Source organism: Diorhabda sublineata, chromosome 9 (genome assembly GCF_026230105.1).
Source record: "Diorhabda sublineata isolate icDioSubl1.1 chromosome 9, icDioSubl1.1, whole genome shotgun sequence".
NCBI lineage: Eukaryota > Metazoa > Arthropoda > Insecta > Coleoptera > Chrysomelidae > Diorhabda > Diorhabda sublineata.
In genome coordinates, this window is record NC_079482.1 from 12,241,118 (window position 1) to 12,258,528 (window position 17,411).

Consider the following 17,411-nt stretch of genomic DNA (forward strand, 5'->3'; position numbering starts at 1 on the left):
ACAATGCGAAACTGTTCACTTCCGAATCCCGTGCGTATCCTACTGACTGCGCCAATTGTACATATTAAAACTTCTAATTTGGGTTTTTAAAAACAAAAATTACAATTACAATATATGTTTATTAAGCAACGTTAGAACAAAGAATGAATTATTAAAAGAAATCCAGTTTTTATTATCTTCTGCGTTTCCACGAAGTCATCACATTTCTTATATGCTGTCAGCTGTTACTTCATATGTAACTCGCATTAATTTTCAGAAAAGTGATGCAGTGGTTAAAGGTAGTGATGATTAAAAGATGTAGGATATAATACGAGAATGTTTCAAGACTAATAATCCAGAACCGAATTGGAGTTTTCATACCACTCAAAATCACGCTAAGAGTGATATTTTATTACTGTACTAATTATGGAAATCCTAATCCAACATATCATTGATTCAACTGTGTGAAATGACATTCAAATTTGGTTGATTTCTGACATTTCGAGTCAAATGCCTTATCATAAATTTGAAATGTATTATTTTCCGCATTTTGAATGGTTTTGAATTTATGAATTACTAATCTGAAAAATTCAAAATGCGTTTGATTAGAAAAATTCATTTAACACAGTCAAAATTATTTTATAGCTTTCAATGGTCGTGTTAATTGTAAAGTTATTAATTGCTAAAATGAAATGTATATTTGTAAATATTCAAAATCTTACAAAGAAATATGTGTAAATATATCTGAAGAAAGTTGAAAAATCTACATAATAAAATTCTATGCCAGCTAGACCGACAACTAAAAACTATATTTATAATTAATCTAATAAGTAGGGACAATCCAGAGCACCAGAGCCTGCTAAAATTCCTCCTTCGTTGGATTTAGGCGATTTACTTCTAATTAAATGACCTGTCTGTTTATTCATAATGATATTTCCAGACTCGCTAAAAAAATATGTAAACATATGTAATACTTTCATTGAGTTGTAAATATTGATATTATTATGCTGAGTATAAAATTGAAAGTAGCTTTGGTACTTCTACTTCAGTCTCAGCTAAACGTTTCTAAAATGTATTTCAAATAAAACTGTCCGCCTTGAAATTCACTTCCTTTACTTAGAAATATGTTTACTAAGTTGGAATTTTTTAAATCGTTGGGGATCTTCATACTGAACACACTGTTTACAGTAGCACTACACCAACACTCACCATTACACTGTATGACGTGCGTTTCGATAACCAAGTTATCGTCCTCAGAGATTGAAGGTAAATTGTTTCAAAACGCGCGTCAGATAGTGCAATTCTGAGTGTAGGTGTAGTGGTAGTGTAAACAGTGAATTCAATTGTTTTGAATCAAAAGTTATATTCAAATATTACTCTGGCGGGATAAAACTTAACGCAATCTAGGATGCCCTGACATGAAGTATGCGATAGTGAATGTCAGAGTGACTTGTTTATAACATTACAATAAAAATGGCAAATTTACTAAATCGTGAAGAAAAAATAGAGCTTTACTTCATAACATTTTGCTGAATTGTGAAAAATAAAGATACTTTACTCTTGCACAAAATTCATATTTTTTGACAAACCTCATATTCTGCTTAAAAAATTGATATCTGATGGTCGCATTTTAACTTTTGGACCATGCAGAATTCTTTATCAAGAATAACTTTTTTTCATAAAACCACTAATAAAAAAGTTTTCCATATGGTTCCAGCTTAAGTAGACACACAGTGTATATAAATTTCTTTAATTTCTTATTTCTTAGACCTTTTGATATATCTATGTTTCAAATTATATTTTGATAAAGACTCAAAATTAATCGAAACGTCAATTGTTTATCAAATTTACAAAAATTATTAAAAAAAAACTAATTTTAAAACAGAAGAGACCTAAAATCATATATATATATATATATATATATATATATATATATATATATATATATATATATATATATAATATATAATTTGCACTCCAATTTAACATTGCTAATAGAGGGCGCTAGTTACACATGTTTGTGTTAATTAAATCAAAGTAAACTTTTTTTAGGCTAAACTTACAACTAAATAATAAAAAATACTAAAAAGCGTTAAATTCTACAAAAAAAAAGTTACTCTTCTTTGATTCGTGTAACTCAATCGGTTATCGAGTTATTTGCTTCTAAAAAGTTATTATTCCTTATTATTCTTATTGTTACATATTTAAGGAATAACATTTTTTTATGAAAAAAATAAAATTTATTGAACTTTTTAGAAGCAAATAACTCGATAACCGATTGAGTTACACAAATCAAAGAAGAGTAAGTTTTTTGTAGAATTTAAAGCTTTTTAATATTTTTTTTTATTATTTTAGTTGTAAGTTTGGCCCAAAAAAAGTTTACTTTCATTTAATGTTAAATTAGAGTGCAAATTATGATTCCTCATGCCAAAAAACGTAAAATTGCCAATTTTCAAAGAGAAATAAAAAAAATAAAAAATTATTGCGAAAATCAAAATTTAAATTTAAACTTTGAACACCCCATATATATATATGTATATATATATATATATATATATATATATATATATATATATATATATATATATATATATATATATATATATATATATATATATATATATATATTGGTATACAATTTTTGTAACAGAACGTGATACTATTTTGCATAGTTTGAAACTATGAAACATACTATACTAAAAGATCTGAATTGAATCGCTGGTTAACAAATAATTCCATATTATTTGGAATAAATGGGGAGAATAGTATATTATTGAAGACAAAAATTTCAACAAAACAAAATCATACACGAAAACTATTTGCAGATTGCCAATGGGAATATGAGTCGCTATCTCACAAACAAGCAACTAATGGTTTCCTCAAGACGTTAAAATTGTCGACTGCCACCGACGTAAATGAAATATCAGGTTGAAATCAATGTTAACTTAGAATAATCGTGACATTAGTGGAGTAGGGTACATGGGATATAACTTACCTACATTGCGTTAATTATTATATTTTTTTTGTATGATTAGAAAATATCTACGTTTAAACTAGGCATTTGTTGTGTTCCTATTCAATAATGATCTACTGCTCTGAACCTACCTTATTAAAATTCCGTAAATTCCAAGTTCTGAAACAATATCAATTAACGGTGGCGGATTTGGTCCTCCAGCAGAAATCATGTACCCCATGGAGAGAGGAGGAAATATTCTTTCCATTAATATATATCCAGTTCTGTCCTTAGAATCTTTCATTTTGAGCATCATTTCTTTAACATCGTTATCATAATAATTATTTCCACCTCCTTCTCTTTGCGGCTTCAATACATACCTGTCAAAATACAGGCATATTAAAGATTATATTGGAACAAGTAAAATAAAACAAGAAGCAGTTGCATCCAATATAAATTAGCTGTGCTGCTTCCTAGTTTAAACAATAGATTGCTGTACAAATTGGAAATTTTTTCAGAATGTAAGAAAAAAGAATAGCTCGCCTTTCTTAAGCGTAATATTTTTATTTATTAAGTTTTATTTATTACTACTTATTATGTAAATAAGCTATATTAAATAAATGAGAGAAGTGTAGACTTTTTTACTACTACTTAATAATATTTATAAATTCATTTTATATGGGTGTAATAATTTGATCACTGAGCTTTTGTTTCCTAAATAATATACAACCAATGAGAACATGGAATGTCATAAACTATTCAAGAGTGAATTGGAGTCTTTGGAAAAATTGTAGTGCCCATGATGTAAAGACTACAAGGTGTGCTATTGCGCACCAGCTGGGAAGCAGCCAATGAGAATTCGCTCCCAAAGAGATGCGCAGAACGAGTCGAAAATGAGCCCTCGGGAAGAACACACCTTGTAGTCTTTATATCATGGAAGTGCCTACGCATTCAAAAAATCACATACACAATAAGAGAGATGGGCAAACAAAGATGCAAAACCTGCAGACGTTTAACAAAACTACTGGTCGTAGAATCAATTTTTGCTAAATATTTGTAGTTTCTATCAATAAAGATCAAACATAATTTAATTTCAACTTTGAGCCTTAGCTATTGGACGATCTTGAAGCAATAGGGCTAAAATTATTGAAATAATGAAGGTGTGTTTCTAGTTAAAAAATAGTAATATGATATCATTAGCGACCATGAAAACGGCTTTAGTGAATATAAATCAACCGCGGATCTCCTGACCTATGTCACTAACGTAAGAACTGAAGCTATTGAAATGTAGGGAATCCCGAGCAATCCCACTGCACAATGCCAACCTCCATCAATATCCGAACATAAAATATCACCAGCACCACAAATTCGCCTGTTGGATATTGAGGTTGGGAGCAATATGTCCTGGCATAGCCACGTAGCCGAATTAGCGAAGGCAGCTGCACAAAAATTTGGAGCCCTATATATTACTAAAAAGCTATATACTTCACAACAGCTTCCAATCCTCTACAAGGCTCAGATTCGTCCATCTTTCTTTGAAGAAGTGTAAGCCTATGGAATCAGCTACTAAGGCACGCCTTTTCCGAACACTACAACCTACAGAATTTCAGGATCAATATTCACAGGCATCTCCACACGGCAGGCAACACTCGAATTATTCAAGTGTAATAGGGTTTACCTTTTTGTGCTTACTGTTTACACAAAAAGAATTCATTTGTCTATTTTATTGACCTTATTAAATATATTGTAAAAAATATTGAAGCAAAATGTATGGAATATGGAATATATTACTGTAATAACTCACATATTGGTATTAGTCCATAAGAATTTTAGAAAAGTTTAAATGTTACTCTAGTTTTTCAATATTTTTTCGTAATAAAAAATGATGGTGTACTTGTGGTAATGGAAAATTCAATTGTGGATGTATTTGAGATCGAAGAATAATATATAAAATATTTTACATTTACTCTAGAGCAAAGATAACTCTAAAATTTATATAATTGTTCAAACCAATTAGATTTGAACTAGAATCAAAAGCATCAACCCGACAAAGCCTCGTCTCATAGTATTGCACCTGTGAAAATTTTTTAAACAATGATTTTAAATATGTTAGATAGGGAATTGGAATCAATTAAACTTTTTGTTTAAAGTCCTAGATAAAATATTGACTATACTGCACTACCAGAAACAGAAGATGCCAAGAGAGAGTTGGGAATTCCTGATGATTTCTGTCCCCTAAAAAAATTGAGAATGCCTCACATACCAACTCGAAAATTTGCTGTAGTTAGTACAATTTCTTATTAAACTGATTTATATAGTGTTTAGTTTAATAATAGTATAGTATAAAGCCCCGTATTTTTTGGGATCGAAAAAAATTAGGATGACATTTGTAAGTTACAAAGTTTTTGTTTTAGCGCCAATATCTGAGCATATAATTTTTTTTAACAATTTGCAAAGAAGCATTTGTCAAAATTACAAAAAAAAATGAAATAATACAAAACTTAAGACCTATAATGTAAAATTATATTAAAATCATGGTAGATTCTAGAAGTTGACTAAAAACAGGGTGTTAGATAAAAAGAGTTGGGATTATTTTCCAGTATATGGAGAAAATCTAAAAATTTTCAAAAAAATATTACCGGTAGTATGAGTTTCATTGTGGTACATTCTGTACTTGATGCGAGGCTGGGAAGTGCTTTACTTGTTAATTTTAGTTAATTAGTGATTCTTTGTGTACTTTTTTCATTATATCATTCTTTTTCTTTTTGATCCTTTGCTATAAGTATATTTTCGAGAAGTTTGTAAGTACAGTTCTTCTGTAGTTGAATGGGATAATATTGGCACCAATATTTTCTCTTCCTGGTGGTGAAGGCAGAAATTCTTAGTTTCTTATTAGTCACTGATAATTTTTTCCTTTATATTTGGGATATCATTGGAAAATAAACAAACACATTGCCTCTCAAATTAAATTTTCTCTTTCTCCTTTCTCTCCAAACATATTCGACTCGAAAATTGCATTTGGTGAAAATAATGTTACAATTAAATTCTTTAGCAAGAATCTTTTTAAGTTTTTATGCACTTTTGTTGGAATTTTGTGCTTTGAATAACTAACGTAGTATAAGGTAGTACCTTATATTATTACTCACATGAAATGAAGTACTTAAAAAAAGTGAAGGAAATTTGGAGATGTATATGTCACGAAATTAAAAACAAACAATGGTTTAGTATAATACAATACATTTTAGGATTGCTGAGAGCCATTTGTACTGCTTTATCTCCATTTTCATCAAATTCAAGCCCATGTATATTCACAAAAGCCTCCCTTACTGCTTCTATTTTTGCAGTTTCAGTTAAGAACAATTCCAAGACACCAGGTTTTGTTAATTCTTGTTGAACTTTTTTTTGACCAACTAAGTGGAACTTAATATCTGGACATTTGATTGCAGTAGACCTAAAATATAATCACAGATTAATAAATTCTTACATTGGAAATATATAAAATTCAAAATAATTCATATTTCGATATGTAGTAGTTTTAAAAAAGATTGAATATTAAGAGGTCTAAGAAAATATGACTTACCTTTCCATCATCAATCTAGCATCCCACTCACAATTAGTGGGATAGTGATCGGGTATGTATCCTTCTCTAAAGTAAATCACAGAAATAACAGTGTTGTCTCTAGAACAAAAAAGTGTAAAAACTCAATTTATTACTAAGAAAATAGAACGGATTTAGAGTTACTAAACAATTTCAATAGATTCTCTCAATACTAAGATTATCTAGGTAAGCCAATAATTTTATAAGTAAAATAATGTTTCTGATTGTTTCATTTAGAAATGTTTTCAAAAATTGATACCTTGGACCTTGATGAAACATTACTTTTCAGTACATTGTTCAAAACAGAATGATTGGAGATGTATAGAAAACACTTAAGCAATCTATGTGAACATTTAGAAGAATTGTCTGAATTTGACCAAATTGACCTACAATATTTGAACAATGAATATCACAATAATTCAAGGCAATCAAAATCGTATGATATATTTAACTAGTAAAAACTCTGATTAGTACATATTCACGGTGACTGTCAAATTAGAGAATCTTTTAACATTATAGAAAAAGATAGATATCAGGGTGTCATATACACCGCGACCCAAATGATCTTTTGTGTTCTCCTTCCTTGCTGCGATACTGGGGAGCCCATTGTTTACAGGTTATCTGTTAATTCCGCTTCCTTCAGAAAGTCTATAATGTGGGATGGCTGTAGCTTCCAGAAACCTTCATCTTCTATTTCATATGCTCCCAGGTGTAGTGCTGTGGAGTTCCGTTGTGTTACACACTTCAAGAGAATGCAGTTAAAGGTTTCTTCCTTCTTGCAGCAAAATCTGCAGCCGCACTATCTGCTAAGTCTAGTGTCTTTAGGTGACCATTGAGGCGAGTGCCCCAATAGGACTCCTGTTAGTATTCGTAAATCAGTTTTACTTAGGTTGATACATTTAGAAAATCTAATTTGGTTATAATTTCCCAAGAGAGTCTTTGCCTGTCTCAACCCCTGTAGGTTGTCACAATAATTGGTTTTGCTCCTATCTACCTTCTTTTCCAATGCTTTTTCTATTGTTCTGTAGCTGATATCCCAAAGGGTTCAGGTCCCATGAAGGGCTTGTCTGCTCTCGCTTTAACCAGCTTATTATCTATTTCAATTTCCTTCACTCCAGTGTGTCCTGGAATCCATTGTCGGTAACTTTATTTTTTTGCCTAGCTCATTTAATTTTTCTGGGCAATCCCAAACGAAGATTTTATGATATTGGAACTAAAGCTCTAATAGTCGCTTGGCTATTGGACAGGATTATTATCTCCTGTTTGCGATAGTTCCTCTCTATATTGAACTGGACACACTTTTCAATTGCATAAATTACTATCTTTCAACAGCTTGTAAATTGTAAAACAATGATATAATTTTACAAATGATGGTTCAAAATACTTTTCAGCTGCTATAGAATTGCAAAGTTCATGGTTACTTAAAATTGCATGGTTTTTTATCAATTAATAATCAGGTTTCCAGCAATATTTTTGTGTAAATGATGATGCAAAATTTTCATTGTATCAAAAATTGTGAACAGCTAAAGAGCTTTTTAATGACATCATTTCATCTGTCTTTCTTGAAAATAATGGTTATTCTCTAACCTAAAGCAGGTTATGAACTAGAAAGTACTTCAAATGGAATATTTTTTGTAGTTTTTCAATGTTAAAGAATATATAATCGTTATTTTTTCTCAATAGTATATCTGAAGATTTGGTTGTGAACACCATTTGAACTAATCTATACTTAACATACTGTTAACTACTGCGTCTACAAAAATGGTAATAAATTGTGCATTTAGTATGCTACTATAATATATCAGATATCAGAACATTTGAACCAATCACTGCATTTTTGTTAATATTAATTATAAGATTGTTGTCTGTGCTTCAGTACAATATCAACAAAAGCAAAAATTTTTATACCTACATCACTAATTCATGCTTGTTGTTTAATTGTCCACGTTTGTATATATCATTAAAAGTCTTCCTAACAACTTTTGTTCTTGGATTTAACCGCTTTATTTCAAATTCTATCCAACGTTGGTCACTTATGTTATAAGTAACATCTAAAGTAAGAAATAATATAGCTGCATCTTCATTGTTATATAATCGCCATGCTTGTATGAAGCCTTGAGCTAAGTTCCTCAATCCATTGTTTTGTGGTAACTAAAACATACAAATAACAGAATTCATAGAAACTTCTGCAAACAAAAATAAATATATCCAACAACAGAAAAAATATAAATATTATTAACAACACCTTAAATATATTTTAAACAGTGCTTATTGGTGAAATTTCTTATAGGTGGCCATACTTTAAAATAATTACATAATTTGAAAAAAAAATTATGTTAACAGGATCAGTAGATCATGAACAAATATAGAGAATTTGTGAAAGAAGTAGTTATTATATGGTAAGATCAAAATTCAATACCTTGACTAATATTTCCTATAAAATGAATCACTTTACATTTGAAATAATCGAACACTTACATTTTTAATGTTATCATGATATCCTAGTTCTTGTAGAATGTACCTAAAACAGTAGTCACAAAACAAACTTTAAGATGGTATAATATTTTCTGCATTATTTGAAAATTTGGATACCTTTATTTTTCTAAGTAGACTTCTAAAAATAAACAACACATTTTTATCAAATATTATAGAGATACAATTGAAAATTGATAATCATAAGTATTTACAAGAAGTTAATATAGGTGGGGTAAAAGCTACATATGGGATTCTTATAAATAACATTCAGTTAGAGGTGTAGTGTGAACAAGGTAGCATTAGCGACGCCTCTTTTCTTTTCTTTCCAAAGTCTAACCAATATTCTTTATTCCATAGGTGACGTCATTTATCATTAATTTAGTACTTGAGATTTGCTTTTTTACCTTCTTGTCTAGCTTGTAATTTTTTGGAAAGTCATTCCTTACCTATATATCAGATACTTTTATTTTTTTTGTTTGTTTATATATCAACATTTTTTTATTCCAGGTGCTTGCTTTTATAAGAATGGGTCTCTTTTTTCCAGGTTTAAAACTTTACTTTTTATTCTCTATTTAAAGTTATCTTGGTCTTTATCTTTATTATAGGTATGCCTTGTAATATTATGTTATTTATCCTTGAGTCTTTATTTAAAGTAGCAATTCTATCAACTTGATTATAAATCTTGGTTAAAGTCTCGCATTTAATGGGAACTTGAGAGGCCATGAATCAGGGTTCACTTTGCCCATGCCTAGCTACATAATTACCTTTAGTAACAATAATTTTATATATAACAGACAAAATAGTCTTATATGTCTATTCACCTTATAAAGTATGAATTATGAATTTACCTGTTATACTCTGTAAGTATAGTAGAAAAACTTCCAAAACTTGCAGCAATTGTATTAAACTCAACTTGCTTTAAAACATTGTTTGAAGAACTTTGCATCAAATAGTCTGAGCGCAGATGTAACATACTTATTTTCTGAAAAAGGTGAAAATTTGAAGTTTATTTTGTATTTAATAAGCAAAGCATCATTAACATAATAAGCAAGTTGTTTTTAAAAAGATCTCAGATTAACTGCTTGAAGCTTCATATTGAATTCATTTTACAAAGCTACTTTTAGAAATTAAACAATGACACAATTGATGTTGTTTAAAATTTAAAAGTTAATGTTGCCTTAGATACTTGATTTACTGAATTAATACTTGGTTTAGGATATTCAAGTGGTACTAAGTTGGTGATATTTATAATGTGTTATATTTGGTATGTATGAACTTGTAGCAAACAATAGAACATCTTTTACTAAAAAAACGTATCAAGTTTAAACATATTAAATATTTTTAGGAATATATAGTTGCAATTGATTCTAAGTGAGATTAGTAGATACTAAAATCCAAATCTATTAACAAAAGTAAAAAATTTAGGGTAGGAGTTCTGAACTAACTTGATTACATCCTTCCTTTTCAATGGTCTCATAAATTTCATACAGCTTTGCTGTGAACGGATCAGCTTCAATAACATTCTTGAAACAGCTCTTTAAAAATTCTTTATTATGGGCTATGTTATGTAGTAACTCATTCAAGGTAGTCTGTAATTCCATAACTTTATTGAACTCCTTTCGTGGAATCCCTGTAGGAAATAAAATAAAGGGAGATATTTGAACCATGTCTTCACTAAAATTTGTTTTAGACCTCATTGAAATTCCATGTACTACTGCCCAATCTTTAGCTTTCGCTACAATTTCTCTCAGATTATTCACTTCAATAGGAACAGGTATAGAAACAGGCATTCTTATCTTTCCGGACATCTTAAATTAGATACAAATTGTCTGAACTAAAAATGTTGGAATTATATGTATTAAGTAATATGACATTATCTATACGTTAGATGAAAATATAATTTAATAAATATACCTGTGTAAAATGTATAGTTTCAAACTACTTGGTATTTAAATAGAAGTTGTGGGTATAATAATTCACAAAAAATAAATCCAACTTTTATTTTTAAAATATTCTACAAAATCTAAAAAGAAAATTGTTCGTCTTCTTTTTTATCTATTGAATGAATTTCCTAATCCACAATTACAGCTGAGTGCGTTTATTGACTTATATAAATAAATATCTTTAATAAAATTATTTATTGTACATGTTAAAAAATTACATGATCCAATATTAACACTAATTATTACTTTTGCTAAACTACTTTATTTCATTATTCTTTTAGAATCTGTAATTAATATGGAAAGTGTTTAAATGCTGAATTGAATTCGAAATAATTTTTCTAGCTCTAGCTCACAAAACTGCAAACTTTCCATGAAAATTCGGGAGTGAGCAGATAGAGTGAAAATAATGCTGTGACATGAAAAAAAGTTTCTTATACGATCCCTTGTCTCTTAGTTATAGACCTTTAAAATTGCAAAATATGAACTTATATCTAAGTATATTTTCTAAATTATACATTCGAACATTATCAATTTTTAATGGATGATTACTTATCTCGATGTAGTGTGTTTGGTGGCTAAAGCCTTATGGTTAACAATCCGTAACTTTTACAGGGACAACCTGTACAATCTAAATTGTAATTAAGTATTTATGGATGTTGGTGTCAATCTTTTCATAACCTGTCATCAATAATTATCACATCGTATTTAAAGTTTCAATATGGTGGAAATACCTCTAATGATTATGCCAACAAACAACAAAATACCTATTTCCATTTTCTATTTAAATACTTTTTATAGAAAAGCAATACCTTTTAGGACATATACATAGGACAAACGTCTCTACGTTACGGTGCAGACAGTATTCATTTTCTCTCTCGTTCAAAACACTTTATCTACACTGCACATGCTTGAAAATTTTCTAAAATATCAATAACGGAAAAATAATTAACTGAAGCACTCGGAGGAGAGAGAGAGAACGATACACTATTTATTTCACTTAGTAGGGATGGGCAAATGAAAAAAATATATCGATAAATATCGTATCGATATTTTTAAGCAATATCGATTTATGCAGAATAAAAAATATCGATACACAACCTAATACACAACTGTAACTGTGGTTGCCACTTATAGTAAAGTTCGAGCGTTCTGGTCTACTTTGAAACTTATACCTACTTGTATGTTTTATTAATTTACTAATTTTTAGTTAAAATGGGTGAAACATCACGACAGTAGGGGGAATACATAATTAGTATAAAATATTATGAAGATCTTGAATAAATATCGAATTTGATACTCAAAAATAAATATCGACTATTGATACTTCAACATAAAAAAAATCGACGATATTTATGAATTATTTTTTGAAAAAATATCGATAGTATAAAATATCGATATTTTATGGCCTATCAGTTAGTCGGAACACTATCCTCTTATTATATATATTATCATCACATAGAATATGTGATATTCATTTTGAACCAATTTGTAGAAACCCCAATGGCAGGTTAAAAAAAGTTTCACTGCCTACTCTACATTTACCTGGTAAACACTTATATTTACTGTGACAATAAACCTCTTATGAATCATAGCGAAAAGTTATGCAGAGGAAAAGAATTGCTATTTTTGTTTGTAGGTTACGAAAAAGGTGAAAATGATATTTTTTTGGTACATTTTCAACTCCAAAAAAACTGAGAGGTAGGTATGAATTGTAATATATTATTTCCACAAAAATCTGCCTGTTAATTCTTCTAGTCATGTAATCAAGATGCTAAACTGTTTGAATCATTGTTCATTTTGGATATAGGCATAACTCAACCATTTATGACAATTATAAGCAGGTAGTTATTTAAAAACAAAGAGAAATGGATTGATGAGTTTAACATCTGGGGAACAGGCTTCATGTTTTTATTTCATATTAATAACTAAAAGGATTATTCATTAATATTCAATTACAATTTAGGTGAGAGATAAATGTCATTGTATATTTTCTGTAATGTAGTTGTCCAATTGTTTATTTTTGCTTACTGATTTCCTTTTTCTATTGAGATTAAGTAAGACATTTTTTAGAATCAATTGCAAGGACTAGTTCCTCTATCAGCACCTTTACTGGTAACAGCCCAATAGAGGGAACAAAAAAACCTGTTAAGGTGTACACAAGGAAGCGATTATTTCAAGCCCTCGTTGAAAAACCTTGTAAGTATGAATTCAAAAAGGCAATATTTTTATATATAATTGTAATAGTTGTAGTCACAACTATTGACACTGTCCATATAATAAATTTGAATAGAACCCGAGTCAAATTTTTTGTTTGTGGATATAGTTATAAAATGTAAAAACAAAATAAAAAATATAATAATTATCCTGTGTTTCAATATTCCATCTACCTATATCTTATATAAACCATTTAATTGTGAAATTTAGATGGTGGGACCTGGTTGTCACATAAATTGTAAATGAAACCAAAATATTTTACAAAATACTTCATTTTAATTTCAGGTATTTATATTTTCTTGTAAACAACAATATTTGTATTTGAATGTTAGCAAAATGAAAATATTTTGCATAATACTTTTGTTTCATTCACAATAGACACCCTAAGTCTTGACGTCACAGAGACGGGCGGAGCTTATACAGACTCCAAACATATCGTTGATAATGGTAAATGCCCATAAGCAATTTTTCATTTAGTGTTTTCGTGGTGATAAAATAAGACTTTTCAGTTGAATATATTGTTGAAGGAACGTACTATTTAAGAGGTTTTTATTAGTTTTTCACAATGTGAGTTAATTTAACATATTAGTTCTGCTTTAAAACTAATTAATTTTTAGGTTTTTAAGATTTAGGACTGCTTCAGAATGGATATGTGTTTTTTTCCAAAATGTAAACATTATAGTTCAAAACATCCATGTAAATTTTTTCGGTTCCCAAAAAACAAGACCGAGAGGAATAGATGGATTTCTCTCATAAGGTAAAAGAATGATAACATTCACTTTTCAAAGATTTATGTTATAAATTTATTTATTCACAGAAGAAAGATAGAGATTCAAGTGAATTTGCAAAAGTGTGCGCTTGTCACTTTTTAAATAAAGAAAAAAAGAATGGGCCAACTTAATTTGATTTCAATATTCAAACAAGAGTTTGATATAAAATCACCAGAAAAAAGGTATGCATTTTGTTGCAGAAAGTCAATTAGTCTAATAAACCACTTTTTTTAGAAAGCGAACTGTAAAAAACCTTGTGACCGACCTACTACCAGGACCTTCAACAGAATCACTACCAGGTCCTTCAGGTGAGCCACTTACAGGACCTTCAACTGAGCCACTACCAGGATAATTTTGAGTTTTAAATATTTTTTATTGCAGCAATATATTTCCTTATTCGACTTTTTTTTGTAAAAATTTTTATTTAAAAAATGTATATTTAGATTTTACTTAATTTATAAATGACTTGATGTAATATAATTATTGTTAAAAGTAATAATAATTCTGTTTTTCTAATTTAATAAAAACCTGTAAATCCAACCACAATGTTCATAAAGTAAACAAATACAAATTGTTTCAAAATCTTCATTGACAAAATGGCATTGTACATTTATGTTAAAAAAAATAATTTCCTGAACAAAAATTTGTATAGAGTGGTTTTTCAGTCTAAAATGAATATTAAAGATTTTTTCAACTGTATACTCTATCTGCTAACACTGTAGAATAACTTAAAATCACATTGGAAAACATGTCAAAAATTTTTATTTAATTGTCTAACAACTTTGGTAAGTACTGTTCTATATAGAAATTTTCCAAGAGTGGAATGTTTTCTTTCCATGAATCGTCAAATTCTACAATAATCACAACTGTTTCCTTCAAGGTATAAATACATAAGTAACATTTTTTCTTTTTTAAAATATGTAAAGCACCTTGAATTTGATGATAATAATTGTGACTTTAAGATCAAGTTACCCTCATCGTCATAAAAAACTATATATTTATTAAAATTCCTCTATGTTTCGGACAACTTATCATTTCTGAAAGAATATGGGTATTTCACTTCTACAATGGCTTCTTCTTCATCAATTATTCCATCAGGGCTATCACCAAGAAGTCCTGATTTGCAAGCCATACTCCAGTTGGCCGAACATTTAAATTATAAATCTGCTTCAAATGCTCAAAAGCATCTTTTCCATGAGTTCAACCACACTGGATTGCTTTGATACAGATTAAGAGTGTGTTGAACCAACTCACTGAGAATCTGTTTCTCCTGCATGCTGCAATAATAGCACCGAAGTTGCTAGCAGTTAATCTAAATTTTCTTGCAAAGTATCATTTTTCATTTGACACCTGACCAGTAGGGGTGACAGATATTTATATTATTAGCTGATCATCAACAGCACATTTTTTTTGAACACAGTCAGTTTAAATGTGGCCTCCAAAAAGTCCTTGGAAGAAATTGTTTCTTCAATTACCGGAAATTCATTTTCCAGCAAATTTATTGATTCCTCGTTTAATAGCCAGGTAAAACCACCAGTATTTCCAAAGATGTGTAGACCTTCCTTCAATATGTTGATTGATGCTTCTGGTACCCCATCTTCAAGAGGCCCAACCTTCGGTTTAGCTAGTGCCTTCCATGCACACGCTTTATCTATTACAGATATATTGTAATGCCCAAAAAGTGTCAACGCCGCAATGTGATGGCATTTTATACCCCTGGGACAAGTGCAGGTGGCTTCTTTAATGTCACCATTCTTTTCCAACACTACAATAAAATTATAACTGGATTAATTCCATATTACATTAACAAAGACATATATACCTACCTATAGATACCTTGTAGCTTTTGTTTTTCATACTAGCAAATACTTCCTCTCTGATTACCTGCAAATCAGAGTAAAAGTCCATTTTCTTCACATGACTGGACTCTAAGGCGTTTTCACCCCATTTTATAATTTTGTTGTGTCATCTATAAAAGCACTGATGCTGGAAAGTTTTAGGACATGTTTAAAAGCCATTATTTTCTAACAACAAAAGGATCTGCAAAAAAACAAACAAAAGGGTACTGCAAAAATAAATTTGACCGTAAAAACGAGTGAGGCTTGCTAGTAAAAACGGTTCTATTGTTATTTTTTTTGTGTTTTTTGGTTTTTTTTATTTTTTTTTGAGTTCTCTGTTTATTTTTTTTTGTGTTTTTTCCTGCTGCTGCTGCGGCTGTATTATTCCCTATCGTCGGCCATTTGGCTGGAGAACCGGTTCACCAGGTTGCAGGGAAACCGCAGAAAATCTGCAACACCGACGATCGTCGAAATGTGTAGGGTGATTATTAGGGGGTTGGTGTGTATGTTATGGATAAGGGAGTGCCGGCGAGGTGTCTGCCGGTATGGTTGGTTTAATGTCACCAAAAAAAGGGATTGTACTTCTTAGAGAGGTACTTGGGTTTTGGGTAAATGTGAAGTGGATGCGTTTACCCACGCCGCTAGTGACGGTACAGTTGTAACCGTAAAAGGGGGGAATGAGGCGTTGTAGCGTTTTGGCTACTAATGCGCGAGAAGTGGGGATGGCATTCATAATTGTGGTTGCCAGGATTTCTCTTAATATTTTGGTGTCAGTGGAGGGGAGCTTTAGGTGTTTCCATCCTTTTCGGACAACGGGGATGGAAGGCGGGGTGAGATCCACCGCAATTTTTGCAAATAGGGGAGTTTGACTTTGGGCATTTTTCTGGTTTGTGACCAGATGCACCGCAGGTGGGACAGAGAGGTTTGGCATTGCATGAGTCTGCTGAGTTGCCGGTGGAGGAACAGCGGATGCAGTATTTGGTGACTACGGGAATGGAGTTAGAGTTCAAGGCTTCGCAATAATGTGAAAACCCGTGGAAGTTTATGCCCTTGGTGAGGGCGTGATTCGGAGTCTGTTCTAATTTGAAATTTGAGTGTGGAAAGGATCACTAGGAACTCTTCGTCGGTATAGGTGTGGTCTAGATTTTTGCAGACAAGAGAGAAGGTGGTTTTTCTGGGTTTGGATGGGGGTCTTTGGACGCGTTGGGAAGAGTTCATTGGGATGACGACTATTTTCTCGTTGCCAATGGCGTAACGGATTTTCCTTGTCAACGTTCCGTGATGAAACGTGGTAGGAATTTTGAAGAGAGCGGTACCGTTGGGGTTGGCTTTGAGAAAGCTCATTTGTCCCTTCAATAGCTCTTGCGTATTGAGGAGATTGTAGAGCTCCCTCTGGGAAGTATATTTTTGAGGAAGATTCCTCAAATTGAGTGTCTGGAGTAAAGGATTTTTGGAGGACGTGCGGGATAGGGTTGTTGGAGGGTTCAGGCATCTAGGGCATAGGTATCTCAGCTTCTTGTATGTTTGTTCCTTTGTTGTACGACTTGTCACTTGCCATACTTTTTTTGGTCTGAATCCATTTTCCCTCAGCTCTGTCTCTACTTCCGTGTGGGTATTGTTTACAGCCAGTCCTTTTATGAC

The 17,411-nt window shown here is 30.7% G+C and overlaps 1 protein-coding gene and 1 long non-coding RNA gene across 5 annotated transcripts; one reads left to right on the top strand and one right to left on the bottom strand.

The window, feature by feature from the left end:
* Positions 1-102: 102 nt before the first annotated feature.
* Positions 103-11,073, bottom strand: LOC130448966 (glutathione synthetase-like). 4 transcript variants are annotated; one of them, XM_056786594.1, is made up of 10 exons: positions 10,920-11,069; positions 10,698-10,813; positions 10,451-10,635; positions 9,854-9,987; positions 9,009-9,051; positions 8,443-8,681; positions 6,513-6,611; positions 6,171-6,383; positions 3,085-3,312; positions 103-924 (listed from the first exon to the last, which is right to left on the bottom strand). In XM_056786594.1, exons 3-10 carry the CDS (start codon positions 10,604-10,606, stop codon positions 798-800), a joined length of 1,239 nt encoding a protein of 412 aa, XP_056642572.1. In that variant the 5' UTR covers positions 10,607-10,635; positions 10,698-10,813; positions 10,920-11,069; the 3' UTR covers positions 103-797. The 4 variants fall into 4 exon arrangements, with proteins under 4 accessions (XP_056642572.1, XP_056642571.1, XP_056642569.1 ...); XM_056786593.1 differs by having other exon boundaries at positions 10,698-10,839; positions 10,920-11,065; XM_056786591.1 differs by having other exon boundaries at positions 10,451-10,839; positions 10,920-11,073.
* A 1,153-nt stretch (positions 11,074-12,226) lies between these two features.
* Positions 12,227-14,431, top strand: LOC130448967 (uncharacterized). The gene is made up of 4 exons (XR_008910405.1): positions 12,227-12,911; positions 13,019-13,919; positions 13,980-14,114; positions 14,167-14,431. It is a non-coding gene; the product is annotated as an uncharacterized LOC130448967 (long non-coding RNA).
* Positions 14,432-17,411: the final 2,980 nt, after the last annotated feature.